This window comes from Cyrtonyx montezumae, unplaced genomic scaffold, assembly GCF_038088225.1.
Source record: "Cyrtonyx montezumae isolate F1298 unplaced genomic scaffold, pur_monq_1.0 scaffold_8, whole genome shotgun sequence".
Taxonomy (NCBI): Eukaryota; Metazoa; Chordata; class Aves; order Galliformes; family Odontophoridae; genus Cyrtonyx; species Cyrtonyx montezumae.
The window spans coordinates 104,009,083-104,026,437 of record NW_027072089.1 but is presented as its reverse complement, the minus strand read 5'-3'; the positions used below and the strand labels follow the sequence as shown (position 1 = coordinate 104,026,437).

At 38.4% G+C, this 17,355-nt stretch overlaps 1 protein-coding gene across 1 annotated transcript in view; it reads left to right on the top strand.

Annotated features, from left to right (window-relative positions):
- CMTM8 (CKLF like MARVEL transmembrane domain containing 8) overlaps nt 1–16,482 on the top strand; it is a 34,981-nt gene extending 18,499 nt beyond the window's left edge. Inside the window, exons 2-4 of the mRNA XM_065753213.1 lie at nt 8,918–9,091; nt 13,278–13,394; nt 15,945–16,482. Of these exons, the coding sequence (XP_065609285.1) occupies nt 8,918–9,091; nt 13,278–13,394; nt 15,945–16,028 (375 nt within the window). The 3' untranslated portion in view covers nt 16,029–16,482. The remainder of the gene's footprint in view (nt 1–8,917; nt 9,092–13,277; nt 13,395–15,944) is intronic.
- Nucleotides 16,483–17,355: the final 873 nt, after the last annotated feature.

The window sequence follows — 17,355 nt, the reverse complement described above, 5'->3', positions numbered from 1 at the left end:
TCCTTCAGTCTTAAACAGAAAATTAGGAATCATCTTTTTCCACCTTTAAATTTCATTTCTTGCAGGAGCCATTCTTGGTGCTTTGCTTAAGCCTGCTGAATCATTTTAGAAATGGGCGAGAGGTATGAATGGTGTCATCTGAAATCTGAGATGAAAACTCTCTAACTCCAATGTGGTGTTAGAGAGCGGCACTCCTTTATTCCTCACGATAAGTACGAACTCTGCAAGCATGCACTTGCAGAGTTCAGGTTCTACTTTTAAACAGTTAAGACATACATATGCAGTACATTGGCATAAATATTCATTCTTTTCCAAGAACTCATTGATATATGTTAATATCCCTCTGGGCATGCTCAGTTGCATCTAAGGTGATTGTATGACCACCTTCTTCCTCCCCTTTATTTCTCCTTCAGCTTCATCAGAGTGACTTTTGGCTGACCTTTAGCTGTTTTTCCCCAATTGGCAAATTTCCATTGTTTGTTAGGCCATAACGAGTAACCTTCTATCTTAACGAACTATGATACAACACAGTGTATGTGAAATTTGAGGAAGAAGTCCTTGAATCTTGTGGATGCAAACAAAAGTAGTCTATTGTGACTCCAGTGCTCCTGTGAAGCAGAATTGTTGAGAAAAATAAGGTTGTTCACACACTGAGTGAAGTTAAAATTGAAAGTTTTAGAACTAGCACTCATTGATTCCTTTTGCTAAACTAATATTGGTCCTTAAACTAATATACTGATCCCTGTTGATAAACCAGTGTGTATCAACGAAACATTTCCTATGTGCAGGTACACCACTGATTGGTAAAGAATGGTGATGTGTACTGTTTGTTTGGAGCTCTTATTATTCTGTTCCTTTTCTGACAGTTTCTAATGTTCCTTTTTGGCTTTTTTGATCACATGGAAAAAAATGTAACCCAAGTGCACTTTTATGTCTTGTCTATCTTCTGAATATTAATTATCCTGCCTCCTATAATTTTTCCACACAAAAATGTCTTGTTAAGTGTAGCAAATAAACCTTTTTGTGTTGTTTTCACAAATTTGAGGGGTATGGGATGCCCTGTGTTTTCCAGAAAACATCTTTGATAGTTTTAATTCACACTTTCTTGTTTTGGTCTGCTTGACTGATGTTAGCTCCAGACTCACACATTCCTTGCATGTTTCTCAGGTGAAGCAAGAGCTTACTATTATAGTATGCTGATGGGATGGACAGGACAATTCCTTTCCCACCTGCAAGTTCTTTTCCTCAGCTGTTGGTTGCAGTGGGCTGTAGCACCATATTGCAGAAGAGTTGCAGTGGAGTCAGTAATGTAACCTGTGAAGATGAGAGCAGGAGTGCCTATGTGATTTATTCTTCTGAGTTGGCAGTAGACTTCTTAAGTCAACATGAAATTGGGGTGTGCTGAGGTCCTATTGATTTTATGCCCAGGAACTGCTGCAGCATTGCAACACCCATTGTGTTCAGGAAAGTAAGTTTCCAACTTGATGCTTTATGTGCCAACCAGTAGGTTCCTCCCTCTCACAGTTCTTCCCAATGAGGCTTTATAGTTTCTTTGGCACTCTTGCAGGGTGTCTCATCCTCAAGTTGTAATATCACATCAGCAGCATGCCCATGTCCTTATTTACACATGCTGTAGGTAGGTAGGTACATCCTGACTAGGTGACTGATCTGGCTAATGAGTTTCATAGACTAAATATCAGAACTGGCTGTTCTGTACTGACTCAGGTGTGAGCAGATCTGGCCCTTATTCCGCAGGCGAAGGTGTCTGGGGCTCTTTTATAGGGAATTGGACCTATTGAGGGAAGGCTTCCCTGCTGCTTGGAGCTGTGGGAAAGGCATTGGAGGTCTGTCTGCCTGCTCTTGAAGGTCTTTGAGTTCTCACTCCAAAATGGGCATCCTCCCTTTTGAACAAAATCTCCTCCAGTGAGCATGAGGTTAAACAATTTTAAGCCTGGGTCTGCAGGTTTTCTGTGTGGTTTATATGGGGGTTTGGACTAAGCTTCTAAGTAAAGGAGTTCACTGTAGGGAAGAGCATGCTTGGACACTTTTCACCTCCTATGGTTTCCTTTTTAGTGAAAGCTGTCCAAAAAAACAAGTCTATGAGAAATTTCTCCTTACCAGTAATGGTGAACATTGCCAGCATTTCAAGCCCTTACTTTCATGAGGGGTGCTTGCTGTTGCTGCTGTGGAAACAAAAATGTGACAGAAAGTTTGAAGATGTGCAAGATTGCTTCAAAATATTTCAAGTATTTGGGCAATTTTCAGAAATTTCTTTAAAAGGGGCTAAATTTTCCACATTTTTTATTATGAATAGAAACATTTTCAAACATTGGAGCTGTAGTGAGTTCTGTAGTTAGGGTTTGATGCCAAGAATGGTACTGTACAGATCATAAAATACTTCCTGTGTATGTCAATTATGACCACTTGGATGTTTCTGCAAGAACTGTGGCTTTCTGAATTGTCAGGAATGACAAGCCCTGAAAAACTCAGCAGAAACACAGCAGCCTGTTTTCATTTGATGTACAACCTGTGGAACCATACAGAATTCAGAGGATTTTGTCTATAGAAGTGGAATTTATTCTTGAAGAGCTGTCTCACATGGAGACAGCCTGGGTGGACTGCAGAGCTTTCTTTCACTGAGGAGATCTCAGCAAAATAAATGCTTCTAGTGCAGTGTTATTGGTAACAAGAAGGGCAGTAACTGTCTGATGTCAATCTGTTAAGAGTGTTTCATGTTAAAAAAGTGCTTGCAACTGAAACAGAGCAACAGCAGTTAGGCTAACACAATGTATTGCTTAGATTATTGCAGAGTACGGGAATTAATGTGGGCCTTGAAATGTTGAAGGTAGCTCAGCAAGGATTTTGCATTTCTGTAAAATGTAGCCATATATATATATATATATATATTAATTAGTCTCTGCACCTTCACTGAGTGTTACTAGAAGTCTGATGTAAATTTGAATCCTTCCAGTTCTAATGAGTCACCTTTTCTTATGACTGAACACAAAACAAGATTTGCCAGCATTAAACTAAAGCAGTTGTTTGGTTGTAGTTTAGTCTGGACAGATATTTCATTTATCCAGTATTTGTATGCTCTCACTATATTTTTTCCTTAGTCTTTCTTTCTCCATGCATGCTAAAATACATTATTCAAAAGTGCGTGTATGTTGGGGTTTTTTTAGTTTGTTTAAGTAAAACAAATAAATGAGCCTTATTCTGAGTAGTTTGTAGCTGATTTTACATTTGACTTTGTTGCTGTGTGCATCATGCCCAGTACAGAATTGAAACTATGAAAGTCGTTCTGCACAGACTCTCTAATTGACTGAAAGCCTTGTACTGTTCCACATGACTCAATCAAGCTCTCGGTGTGTGGAGCTCTTCATTTGAGTGCTTCCTTTCAGGCTGTTGGGTTTGGTCACTGTGTGCAAATTGCCCCCTTGGTATTAGGGGGCCCTGAGATTTATCTCCGTGTGTTGCTCCATCTCTTCACCACCACATTTTCTACGGACAGGTGATTCTTGGGCAGGGAAATCAACCTGCCTCTGCCTATAGTCCTTCTGCAACTGTGTGAGGGCTCGTGAAACATTTTCCTACAAAAGCAGTGGCTTTTCTCCCTCTAGTGGTGGACGACAAAATTGGTGGACATTGCTTCACATATTGTGTTGGAGCTCAAAAACAATTAAAGAGATTATTTAAATGCAATGCAAACACTTATTCCATTCAGTCTCTGCAGGAAGAAAAAAAAATCATTCTGCATCTGTCAAATATTGAGCAAATAAATCTTCCTGTTATGACAAGTGTCCTACCTATATTTTACAAGAACAATAGGGAAGGAACAGCCTTTTTTCCCCTCCTTTTTTTCTCTTCCAGCATCTTTTCCCCCTAATACCCTTCCAGGATAGTTTGATTCATGGTATCGGATCCTTCATTTTGATATGTGAGAATTGTTTGTGCTCTCCTTGCTTGCAGACTCCCTGGGGTTTTTTTTTTGCAGGCAGAGTAGCCAAGGGAAGAAAAGGCTGAGGGTGAGACATTCATAGGCTGCTGAGGTAGCTCCTGGCTTGTGATTTAGGAGCGAAATAAAGATGTGCAATAATTTAGATTAGTCTCTCATTGTTCTAGTAGTAAATCTCCTTTCTTGGGAAGGAAATGCAAGATGTCTTGCTTTCTGTTTGCTGGAGACTGTCCATGTTTAGCTGCCTGGAGTATGGAAGAAAACTGTTTCTGCGTATGCACAGCTCTCCTTCTCCCATCATTTCCATCTCTGCCAGCAGTAATGCTGTATAAATCCTACAATACTTAGCCATATGTCTAACTGAAATGGCCCTAGAAAGCATCTATAGGATAAATACAAAAAGCTTCAGGCAAGCATTCCACATAGTTTTTACACCATGAAATGAGACAAGCCTTGGGTTTTCCCCCCTGCCACTTCTGCCACTTTGCGTATGCTATCTTAACTGTGTTACTGAGTTAACCGGTCAGAATGAACGCTCCAGATTTTGCAATGTTAACATCACCAGAACAGTCAGAATACCTCACAGGCTGTTTAAATATAGTTTGCAAGTACAAATTCGGTTCTGCAATTTTCAGGCTGCTTCTGAAAGCAAGGATACACATATTGAAGCTCACACCTGTTTCATACCTGCTTGCTTGTACCAGCAACACAAGACAAGACGCATCTTATCTACGAGGCTACAAAGCCTCTATTTTTCAAGTCTCTAAGTGGTCTGATACTTTTGAAGTTCTCAGCACTGCAGAAAAATTATGGCATTTATTTAGAAGTTTGAATATGCAGTTAAGCATCTAATTTTAAACTTCTACGCTCAATAATATTGGACTTTGCTACAGAGTTATTTCCTTGTTATGGTATCCGCCAACTGCTGAAGTATGCATTAGTATACTTGACATATTAATGTTGGAATGTGGGTACCTGGGAAAGTGGCAGCCAGATAATCACAAAAAAGACATCCAAGGTGAAATCATAGACTGCAGTGAACAAGGAAAACTGCTTGCCTTTATGATTTACTGATGAGTGAAGTCTGTAGCTCCCACCCAACTTGAAAGATTGCACCCAGGTGCAGAACCCCCAATAGCTTGATAAGTCAGCACTCCTTGCCATCAGCTGCCACATGCATTGTTTTCTCCTCTCGTCTTGGTGTTTGTTCTTCCTTTTCTAGGAGTCTTTTTGACAGGGTCACAGTATGCTCCTATCATTCTTAATAAGCATATTCTGACCGGCCGATAAATGAAACACTTGGCTACTACTAATCCATGTAGCATTAAGAGATTGGGCCTTTCCCAGTTATTGAGTGGAGCTCTCCTCCTTGTCTTCTGGCCAATCTGAAATCATGAAGCTAGTTGTGTACACACTGAGTGTCTGTGAGCTCTCCCCAGGTATTGCAGCTGCTGGTCTCTGCCTTACAGCGTAGCCTACCTGTCACTCCTTTGCCACGTTCTGTGCACTTCGAGCTGATTGAGACGGCATTTGGATGTAGCCATAGCCCTTATTCCTAGCAGGAAGGCTTGTTACTAAATCAGCAGAAGTGGTATTCTCGGTTCCATCAGATGCAGAAGTGTCATCCACTTTGTACTGATCTGTTGAACAGCAAACGTAATGTAAGGGACAATCAAAACACTAGGAGACAGGCTTTTACACTGCAGAAACCATCTCAGTATTTAACATGCTGAAAAGACAAGCTAATAATAAAAGACTTGTCTGGCTGTCTCCTTTTGACACCTTAGGTATTTTGTAGGTACTGTTGGCCAGTGTGAACTTTAAATCAATTTATTGCATGTGTTTACATATGCAATAAAACTGTTTGCCATATCATTTAACTACACAGAGAGTGAATTGTTGACCATGAGCTGGTCTGACCTTTTCAGGTCTAATCAAGAAATCTGAAATATTATTTCAGCCTGTCAGCTCCAGTAATATGCAGTAAGAGTATCTGGCTCTAACTGAAAATGTCAGGGGCACTCTAATATGCAACCCATCAAAGTTACGATGCATATGAACCAAGAACTGGTAAGGAATATAAATCTCAAATGTCCATGGTGCGTCTCAGTTGCTTAGATAAATTGTTCTGCCATTGATGCAGGCTAGCTACAAACACACATTAAAAACAATTCTTTGAGATACAAGCAAGATGTATGGCCGTTTAAATATTAAAATGTTCGTGAAAGACAGAGAGTAATCACGCGTTAGAATTTTACTGGAAGAAAGTTAACTGAGAATACCGCTGTTGCTGTGGTTCATGTCTGAACAGTTGCCCTGTGCAGCTGTGTAGTGTAGGGTTAGCGGTCTCATGGAACTGCCTTTTTTTATAACTTATTGCTTGCTAAGTTTTTACCATTTTCAGAAATAATCGTTGCATAAGCTGAGGTGTTCTCACCAGTCTCACTTGTACTGAAGTTACTGCTCAATATTTTCCATGTTATTGTACTTCCTGTGGTAAAAAAATCTGGCTGTTTCTAAAAGCTCGCTCAGAACCAGCACTGTTGTCCTTAGATGTTAACAACATTACATTTCTGTCTTTTCTTTGTTTCCCAAGTTTCCTTTGATCGTCTTGTATTGGCAACTCAGAGAGTGGATAAATCTGTCTTTAATAGCTGTTTATTAAGCATGAGACCAATTATTCATTGAATATAATTTATGGATAATGAATTTAAGTTTTGGTTAATGAGGATGGGCACAACAGGAAGCTCATCTTTGTGCTGCAAGAAAAGGGCATTTTGTGAGCTAAATGGGCTATCAAGATTGTATAATCTGAAAGCAGTTGCTGCTCTAAAATTGAGTTGATTTTTAATCTAATCTAATCTAATGTGTAGTTTGTGTAATTTAAGGCATTATTAACCGAATTGCCACTATTAGGGAAACAGTATACTATTATAATGGAACTAGAATTAGAGAACCATCAGAAGCATTGCTGAGCCGGTAACTTTGTATTTTAGACTATCCTGTTAATGCTATAGGAACTGATCTTGTGAGGCAATGCTGCCCTCCTCTGGTATCCGGCACTAATTGGGAATCGTTAGCCCAAGCCAGCTCTGGCACTTTTACAGATATTGCAGAACTGGTAAAAATGGTGAAAGAAATGCTCTTAAAAGATTGTTTTGTGCTTTTTCTATTAAAAAGAACAACAACAAAAAATAAAATTGTGTAGTTTCATGGTTCTTTTAGGAGCTCATGGTGTAGAAGTGGACAGAAGTACAAATATTATATGGGAATACACTGTGAATGCCCAAGACAACAAATTGAAGGCTGATTTTTGTTTGTCTGTCAATTTGGAAGATGGACTGAAGACAAAGTAAATAGGTATCAGCTGCTAAAAGTCAACGGGACAGATTGTAGTAGTATTTTGTTTAAGAGGATAGCTTTACCTTTATGTAATGTTTACAGATTTATCGTTAGGGATTACATGCTGAATTTTGCAATAGCAGAGTAAATGATATCATGGACAGCAAGTTGCGTGGGAACAGGGTCAGGACCAGTGCAGATGGAGCTATGGCAGAACTGCCCTACAAAGGGCTACAAAGATATCACTTTGGCTCAGGAAGGCCCTCCAGAACAGATTCCCAAGGCAGAACAAGGAAATGCTACTGTTGGGTCATATATTCTTCTATATTTTTTCAGTCATCTGTTATGAACCGCTGCCAGAGACAATGTATTTGACACAGAAGGTTCCCTAGTCTGTTCTGCTATGGATGTTGTCTGTTTAATAAGTGTATTGCTGTGTTCTTTAATTTTGTCTTCCTCCCACTTCTCACTTCTAGACAATTTCACCATAGTCCATTTAGAAAGGGGTGCGCCTTGTTTCAAACAAAAGAATTTTAGCTCCCAAATCTGATTCCAGGAAAATGCTTTTAAATACATAAACGTATAAAAGGTTTAAAATAACAATTTATTTTTTAAATTAAGATTTCATTATTTCTGAGGACCTTGTAAAACACACAGCTTTTCTCCCCTTGGCAAATCTCTGTGTCATCCATTTGGCTTCTGATTTGTTTGCATCTCCCTTAATGCATTGGAGATAACTAACCCTAGAGGGAACAGAAGATCCTATCTTAAAATCCCCAGCTGCTGTATTTTGTTTGACTCAGACGTGAACAGATTGCCAGGTTTAGGATCAAGAGGAAAGGTTCTTTTCTCCATGCGATGGGATAGGATTTGCTTGAGGACTTTGCTTGAGTGTGCATTCTGCTTCTTATGGGCAGTTCCTTGGGAAATGCTTCTAGAGCTGTGGCATACAATAATACACTCAACCTGGTCCAGCTGTGTATTACAGTGGTGGCTGTTGATATTTTACCACTACTTCTATTATAAGGTCCTGAGAGTGTTTTACATCTATGCTGGACAACACTCCACAGAGCATGTGTTTTATGGACCATTTTAACCTAAACCCCAACTGCTTGGTTACCCATGACTGTAGCAGGTGGGACCTGAAGGTCCCAATGGTCCTTCACAGGCTTCTGTTTCTAAAGTGACTTTGCTGACTGCAGAATAATGTAAGCTAGTAGTATAGAATTCAAACACAATTATCCATGATCCTTTCTCAGGTTATTTTAATATTATTTAAAATGAACAATACTTTCGAGATCTAGCTGTAAAACCATCACAGGTACGGTCCCATAATAGAGTAAGGTGAGCTAAATCCACACTGAGATACATTGTTCTGCTCTTCTTTTTTCAACTTCCTGCTGCAGCAAAACCAGTTTTATTTGTTCATCCTTTTTGTTAGATTTGTATTGCATATAGTTTTGTTAGATTACTATTATATATAGTTAGATCAGTATGGCACATCAGCTTGGCTCGTGAGATGGTTATGTGGATGGCAGTGGTGCTGTTCTTTGACCTACAACAAATGTATGAGGTCTAAGACTGTGTAACTGATTTCTTTCTTGTCCTTAACTTTTGCAGATATTAGGGCTGCTGGTGTGGACCCTGATTGCTGGAACAGAATACTTTCTATATCCAGCCTTCGGCTGGGTGATGTTTGTAGCTGTGTTTTACTGGGTTCTCACAGTCTTCTTTCTGATCATCTACATGACCATGACCTACACCAGGATCCCCCAGGTGCCATGGACCACAGTGGTAAATACATCTGCTCATTGTTGTTTTGGTTTTGCTGGGTTATGAAGATGATAAAATACTGATGCATTGTACAGCTGCAGTTACCCAACTGTGCTGGTGCTTTTTGCAGTTTTTTTTCCCTAACTTCTGTGCATCTGCATACCTCCAGTGTTTAATCTTCACACTACTCAGACACTGCTACCCTTTCAGAATACTTTTCCTGTGATGTTTCACTGTTTTGTTCATCGATTGATTTAGTGACTTGATTTTTAATAATGTGTATGTGACTCATATTTATGCACAGTGGCCCATTTTTCTCCCTGTAGTCATTACATCGCATGAAGAATGAATCTGTTGCTGCATCTGAGCTAACAGACCTAGTTGTATGGCTTAAACAGTAGGAATTCCTATATGGATCATCACCATGAACTGGAAATAGTATCATGGATCTTAAAGCATGTGTCTTCCTTTGCTAAAAGAGAAGAAAAGGCTGTGTGCAGCCTAGAGTGAAAATGGTACTTCAGATTTTTAGTGCTGTGTGTATGTAAAAGACCTGCCATGTAATCCTTTGCTTTTAGCTCAAGACTTAATGCATATTAGGTAAACAACTATTGTAATTAGAGAAAAGATTCACAGGCATTTGAAATTCAGATCTAAGTTTTGTGGTTCGAAGAAGCCCTGCTAGCTATACAAGTCAGCAGTATATTTTTGCATGATTTTCATAATATGCTGATGTTCAAGATAATAGATTCTAGAAGCCATTGTCATATAAGCCAACTTGTATGTGTGTCGTGACCCATACAAGAATTAACATAAATTTGGTTTTGCATTTGTCTGATACAGTGAAATACTGCTTTCCTCTCTCTTTCAACTAGCAAAGGGATATTAATGAGAATTCTGCTATTTTTATGATAAAATATATTTTACTTCTGTGTTACAAACAGCTTGTTATCGGCTATACTGTGTGTGTGACTAAAATTGAATGCACTTTTCACCTTCCAATTTGTTGCTGTAATAAATAGCCAGCTATAGCAATTACTAATAACAACAGCCAGGATTATGTTCAGATAGCTTCTCTGTTTTCAAGTTTCATGACCAGCAATTACCTTTAAGGCTATAACACCGCTATAGAAATGTTGGATTATTTCAATTACAACAGTAATGTGTCTGGGTACAGTTAGAAGTGTGTGTTGTTGGTGTTTTTTTTCCCATTCTATTAAACGTAAGTAAAGTACATTCAAAGGGAAAGCATCTTTGTATCCATTTGGTTACAGCTTTAGTTATCACCATTCTTTTATCAGGCAACATCTGCAAGTAAATGAGTTGCCCCCTGATCTGTGTGGCAGACAAGCTGGGGTATTTAATTAATTTCTGCTTGAAACTGAGTGTATTTCTTGATCACCCAAATGTAGATCCAAAAGCTAGTCTCCCTCTGTAGTACAATTTGAAGAAAAAATGCAAAGCAATCTAAAGATGCTTGCCTTTCAGCTTCTTTTGCCCTGAGGTATTATATAAAAAGAGCTTTTATATAAGAGTTTTTATATAAAAAGAGCTATTGGGAGCAGCCTGTGAATTGAACCCCTACCACTCCTGGCTGGCCAAGGTGTTCAGAGAGATGTTTTTACTGTTTTCATTGAAGAGGGTGTGGTACACACCATTTGAGTGGCACACCTTTCGATTGAGTTTACAGCCACGGTCCCCCTATTCTCCAAAGTATTGGTCTCTGCTTCCTTAGGCAACAGTTAGCTCCAACTGTACCTACTGTATGCAGTATCCAAAATTACATCTGGACCTCTCTGTCATAAATTGGGTTTTTGCACGTTAAGCACATTACCAAATTGCTTAAGATGCAGTTACTTTACTGCAAATTAACCCAAAGGATGTGCTTCAGAACTGACTCTCCTTAATAGGGCCAGTTCTTTGCTAAAACAATCAATGGAAGCTTTTAAAATCGGGTAGATTTGAATTTAAGAAGCAGATGGTAATTTAGCATGAACCATTTGGTTTGAGTAATATATTGGCAGTAAAGGCCCAATCAGCTAGCATTGCATTCCATCTTCCCTAGCAGTGTTATTTCCCAAAGCAGCACTTCTAAAAAATTATGTGCTTTTTTTTCTACATGACAAGATATTGCAGGGATTTGTAGCTTTCCTGGGTAATTGAGTCTTTTTGGAACGGGAAGTTTAAAAACAACAACAACAAATCTTCTAGGCAATCAAATTCAAAGTTGGAAAATCAGTGATTTACAGAAGTTGTTCTTGCCAGTTGTTGGCACCCTATCCTAAAATTGACTGTTTGATGTTTTATTACTGTGATGCCTAGATAGAAGAGGTGAGATCTGTACAAGGAGATAATACGCTTTATTAGATGAGCTGATACGGGTGAGATAAAAGCCACTCACAAGCATATGAATGAAACCTAAGTCCCTGACACTGGAATTCAGCCGATTGCTGAGGCACTGCCCAGTGTTCTCTGCAGAAATGTAGGTAAGTGGCTCTTTTCCAAATGTCCTGAAGCTGCAAGGACTTAGAACCACAGGAGAATGTGAATGCTCTTCAGCTTGCATGAATTTGATCAGAGCTCTCATAAACTGGCTGGATAACAGATGACAGCACAGCATGCTGCTCTTTGGAGGGGCCCGTAGCTGAGAAAGCAAATTTCTGGTGAATGGCATCCCTTCAGAAAGGTTTGAACCCTGTCTGTCATGGAAATGTGGGGCAGTGTACTCGGCTCTGACAAGGCTGAAGTACGGTCTGCCTGAATCAAATGTCCTGGAGAAGGAGGTGAGGAGATCCCATACCAGCCCCTCCAATCTGCTAATCTGTGCTTTGTTGCACTGAGGGAGTTGCTAAGACTGTCACAGGTGCTTACTGCCTTCTGAATTTCTCTCCTTTCATTTAGACTGTGACAAAATTCTTGACTGGTGAATTCAGTCATGAATAATTGATGTACTTCCCCAGCATCCACTGGGTCACACCATGGAAATTCATAATTTGGAGCTGCACCAGTCTGGCATCATTTAGAGACATCTGGGACAACAGAATTAAGGCTTATGATATGTGTGTGACACTGCGGGGTGCAAACATAGGGCCAGAAGCTGAAGGGAGGGCACCATGTACAATGTTAGGATTTTGTCTAAATTCACAGTTACTAATTTCTGTGATTGTAACTAGGTACAAAGAGTATGGGTATTCCAGTGAACAAATGACACCTCTGAACTCAAAAGTGTATTTTATGGCCAAATTCATATGCCTTAGACAAGCAGCAGGGGGAGTTTTATGGGGATTTTTTTTATTTAATTAAACATGAGTGAACTTCCTATAGCTGTGAGCAAGCAATGAGTAAGTCAATGTGAAAGTATTAAAGTTAACTTAATCTAAAAAAAATAAAATAGCAACAAACTCATACCTTTTCATCTGCCTTTTCTTAGGTGTTCATCCTCCTTTCCTGTTGTCACCCACATGCAAAACCAGAATAAATTGTTCTTGATTATTCTCTGTAGTTTTATATAAGATTGTAGATACCCTGAGATGTTAACTCTTCTCCTGGGAAGAAAAAATGCAGTGTCTGCCACAGATGGGTCTTTCAGTAACCCATGTAGCACATTCACACTGTTCTCCTTGTTTTTATGTTGTGGTTGGGTTTTTATTTTGTTTGTTTGTTCACTTTCTTTTCTCAGAGACAGGCAGAAGAGAAAGTTACTGAATGGTGGAATACTATTCACTGAAAAAAATGTACCGTCTTTATTTCCTTCAAAAATGAAGACAAAGATTTGGAAGCTTCATAAATATTGCAGTTGGGGGGGTTGATGGTTGCTTTTGTTTGCTTTGTTTTGTTTTGTTTTTCATGTAGTCTCATATTCTTACTGCCTAATATTTAGATGGTGATGAACAATCTGTGTACCTGTTTTCAATTTTGGAAAATCAGAGTAGCCTGGCTTTAAGTTAAATTTTTTAGTATTTAGCATGATGGAAAGAGCAGTTGGTCCAAAATGTGCTCTGATGTTCATGAATATTAAAAATAAGCAATTAAATTCTAATCTTACCAAGAGAAAGTTAAAAGAGGATTAAATCATTGAGAATCACATTTTGTGTGTACATTGGATGTGCACATTATGTTTCAGAGGAGATTTTTGTAATGTTGGAACAGAAAACGGTAACAAATGTTTTTGCATATGAATTGCTAATTTTATTTTATTTTTCAACAGGGTCTGTGTTTTAATGGGAGTGCCTTCATTTTGTACCTCATTGCTGCCATTGTAGATGCATCTTCACTTACCAAAGAACTGGACAGTCACAATTACAACAGTTGGGCAGCTTCTTCAGTGAGTTCATTTTTTGTTTCAATCACAGTCCTACGTCTAACAGAGTGCTATCAAACAACGTGACTCTGGATGTGAGGGTTGAAATGCATCCATTCTGGACTTTAAAAAGCTCCAAACTGGAATAGGGAGTTGCACATAAAAGCTATTGATAGATTAGCTCATGGGTTTTGGAGGCAACTGTGAATTCAACCAAGAGGTGACAGTCACATCTGAAAAGGCTGTAATGCTTTTAATACTGTTTTCTCCTTCCTGCCCCCACTTATTAATAGCTTTCTAGCACAGGTTATATCCTCTACCTTAGAGTGCACAAATTGGGTGAACACCAAGTTACTTTAGTACACGCACTCAACTTCCAAAGCAGCTTAAGCTAACCCAGCTGACTTTGCACTGAACTGGTTAAAGTGCCTTTAACTTTTTGTTGGCTGAGCCATGCACTGAGCACCTGTGGGAAGGCCCTGAAATGGTACCAGCATTTCTACAGTGACTTCCTCTTCCAGGCTCACCTTTTGATAATTAGGCAGTGCTTGAAAAATCATGCAACATCCAACTGTTTTTACATTACTTACTACTGCTTAGATTTAGAAATCCAAAGCATTCAAAGTGGGTAAAAAAAACCTTGTTTTTAGTTTTAGTTTTTTACCTGATTAGGTGAAGTTATTCTTCAGCTAAGTTAAAGGAGTTGCAAAAGAACTTTGTGTGTTTTGGCAACAGTAGTCAAATTCAATTGTATGGAGTAACTCCGAATTGCAGTTACTTAGCTGATGGTTAATGCATCTGCAGTTGTCCTTTCTGGACTATTCACACATTCTGTCTTCTGCCTGAAGCTTGTTTTATACAGTGATGAACACAGAGACCTGAACACCTGCTCTGTTTTTGTCTTCAAAATGATGTAACTATGTCCCTGTCACTTCAGTGGTGGTCAGAATCTTCACCTCTTGGCAGTTTGTAATTATTGATCTGCTTCTAAGCCAGTGCTGTTGACAGGAACTTGTTTGCTGCTAGATAATCTTCCATGCTGATTCATGCTTTATGCAAAATGCATCAATGCTCATGGGATGTCTGGAATCTCTTCTAATACCCCCTAATAATGTTTATCTAATGCACTGTCTAAATAGGCTATTAAATGCAGATGTGCTCTCTGAACACATTAAATGTTTCATGGCTATATATGTGAAAATTCAGCAAATCATCTATCTCCAATACTTGCTCTCTACTGGGAAGATTTTGGATGGAGCTTTTAGTTTCTAAGAAGTAACACTCTCTTGAGAAGAAAAATGCTAGAGTTTTCTGTTGTTACCAGTATTTACATCATCATCATCTACAAGTTTTGGTGCCACAGATTAAATTTACATGAGATAAGACTCAATCAAAATCCTCTGTCAGAAGGCTCAGATTTACTGTGCTGTATATATGTCTAGTAATGCCCTGCTCTCAGAACTGCAGTGCCTACCTAGGCCAGTGACAGAAGGCTGGAAGGGAACTCTGGAGATCATCTAGTCCAACATTTCCTCTTTCAGAGCAGGGCTAGCTTGCACCAGGTTGCTCAGAGCCTTGTCTGCTTGAGTACTGAACATTTCTGAGGGTGGATATCCCAAAATGCCTCAAGGCCATACTTCCATGTTTGATTTCTCTCACAGTGTTGTTTTTGTTTTTTTTTTTTGCTAATATCTAATTGAAATTTCCCTTCTTGTAACTTGGGTTTGTTCCCTCTTGTCCCTACCACCGCTGATCTCCAAGAAAAGTAGCATTTACCCTATTTGCAATGTCGGCTTTATTTGGTTCAGTTACCAGCACAAAACATTCTGGTCTTATCATAAGCTATTTTGAACAACATGCAGTGATTAGCAGGAACTTAACCACTGGCATTGAATTGGACTTTATCAGTATAACTGAAATAGTTCACAGCTGTTCTTTTGCTTCTGGGTGCATATGCTGCAAGGACTTCAGAAGCAACACAACAGATATTCTGTAGTCCTTAAAAATCTTCAAATAGACAATAAAACTTAGCCTGCTATAGAAGGCTTCTTCTGCAGTCACTTTCTGATGAAGTAGTAATATCTTAACATGTTTGCTGTCACTGTCTGCACTAAGGAGTAAATTCATTAGTAGAGGACCACTGGAATTACTGTCACCTGGGAATATGCCTGGGCCTGAATTCTGAATTTAGGTTTGCTCTGAATCCGTTTGGATGCGCAGTGTGCCACACTGAGGCACAGGTGGCTTTTAGGCAGTTCCCTTTACCAACAACTGATAATAAAAGCTGCAAAAATAGGGTTGGTGGCCGTCCAGTCTGTAGGATCCCTTCTGAGGCAATATAATGTAGAGATAAGTATTGAAATAGTCTATGTTTTGCCTGATTCTAGGCCCATATTCATACACAAAGCTTATTTAAACAATGTTGACTGTGATGGTAACCCAAGAAGGCCAGAGACCACCATTTTAGTAATTCTACTACTTTTCTTTGTTCCAAATACCATAATTAATTTTTCATATGAATGAGAAAGCTCTCAAATATCTTTCTAACATATATTTTTACTCTTCTCTCTACAGTTCTTTGCCTTTGTGGTTACCTCCTGCTATGCTGGAAATACATACTTTAGCTTTATATCTTGGCGATCAAGAACTTTGCAGTAAAAATTGCATTGAAATGAATTCTGTAGAATAAAACATCTTGAGGATTATACTCTTTTTGATGGAATCTTGGAACAAGGATTAGGTCTTCTGGAACATTTCTGTTGCAATTGAAGAAATATATTTAAACTTAGATTTAAATGAATATTTATAATACAATATCATATTTAGTGACATGTAACATTGACTTTGTACTGTATAATAAAATTTCATACTGCTTCTTTTCAAATTAACATGGTATTTTTCTAGACACTGTACAGACATTATAACTAAACCTGAAATAAACTTTACTCAGATTATGTACCAGTTTTGTAGATTTAACTTTTTAAATGTTACGTGTTCTTTTGGCAATGAATGCTACAAATCAAAACTAAGATTAAGACTATGTTTATACAGAGTGACCTTGTGAAGAACAAAAATACCATAAAGCTTTAAAGATAAATAAATGATTGACCCAACTTCGAATGTTTTGTAAAATGGGAGTAGAGGTTTGCTTATTTTGTCTCTTTTACAGAGGAAAATATTTACTGTTAGGAATTATGACGATCATGTCAGTTTTCATATTCTAATAGCCTCTTCTAATGGTGAGACTGGTTTTGAAACCTACTAACAATGTAGACCTGAAGCTTGCTGAAGAAGCAGTTTGTCTGAAGCACATTATCTTAACATGTTTCTCAAACCTAGCGGCTGCAGGGTGGAATTCTAGGCAACCAAACCTTAATGCTCAATGTTTAACCTACAGGGAATATCACAAAATATCTACAAAAGGTAATACTTCTTGTTTTTCTGAGGACTGAAGCTAGGTTGTTAGTTCACCCTATTGAAAATTTTGGGTTCAAAATCTTATCAAATGACACAAACATTAAATCCATAGAACTACCAAGACCCTAATAGTTGAAACAAAGAATTTTCTCACTCATTCCCTTTTTACTGACTTCATTTGTGAGCTGTTTGATTAACAAATGAAGTTTTTAATTTGACTTACATTTAAATATCTTTGAGTTATGCAGAAGTGTGATGGAAGATTATGCCTTCTAAGACAAATACCTTTGCAGATGACTTTCAAATACAAATTACCTAAGGAATCTCTTCCAGGAATTATGTAAAGAACAAGACTGTGATTGTTTTCTGATTATTTAATAAAGTTTCCTCATTTAAAACAACTGGTAAATCCCTTATTCTTGCATTAAGGGGATTTAGATTGTTACAGTCTTCAAAAACTTCACTGGACAAGTATATTTGGTAGTAGAGAAATCTTACTGCTTGAAAATCTTTATTTTTCCCTGTGAATAAATGGTTGTGCTCCCTTAGATGCACACCCATCGTCAGC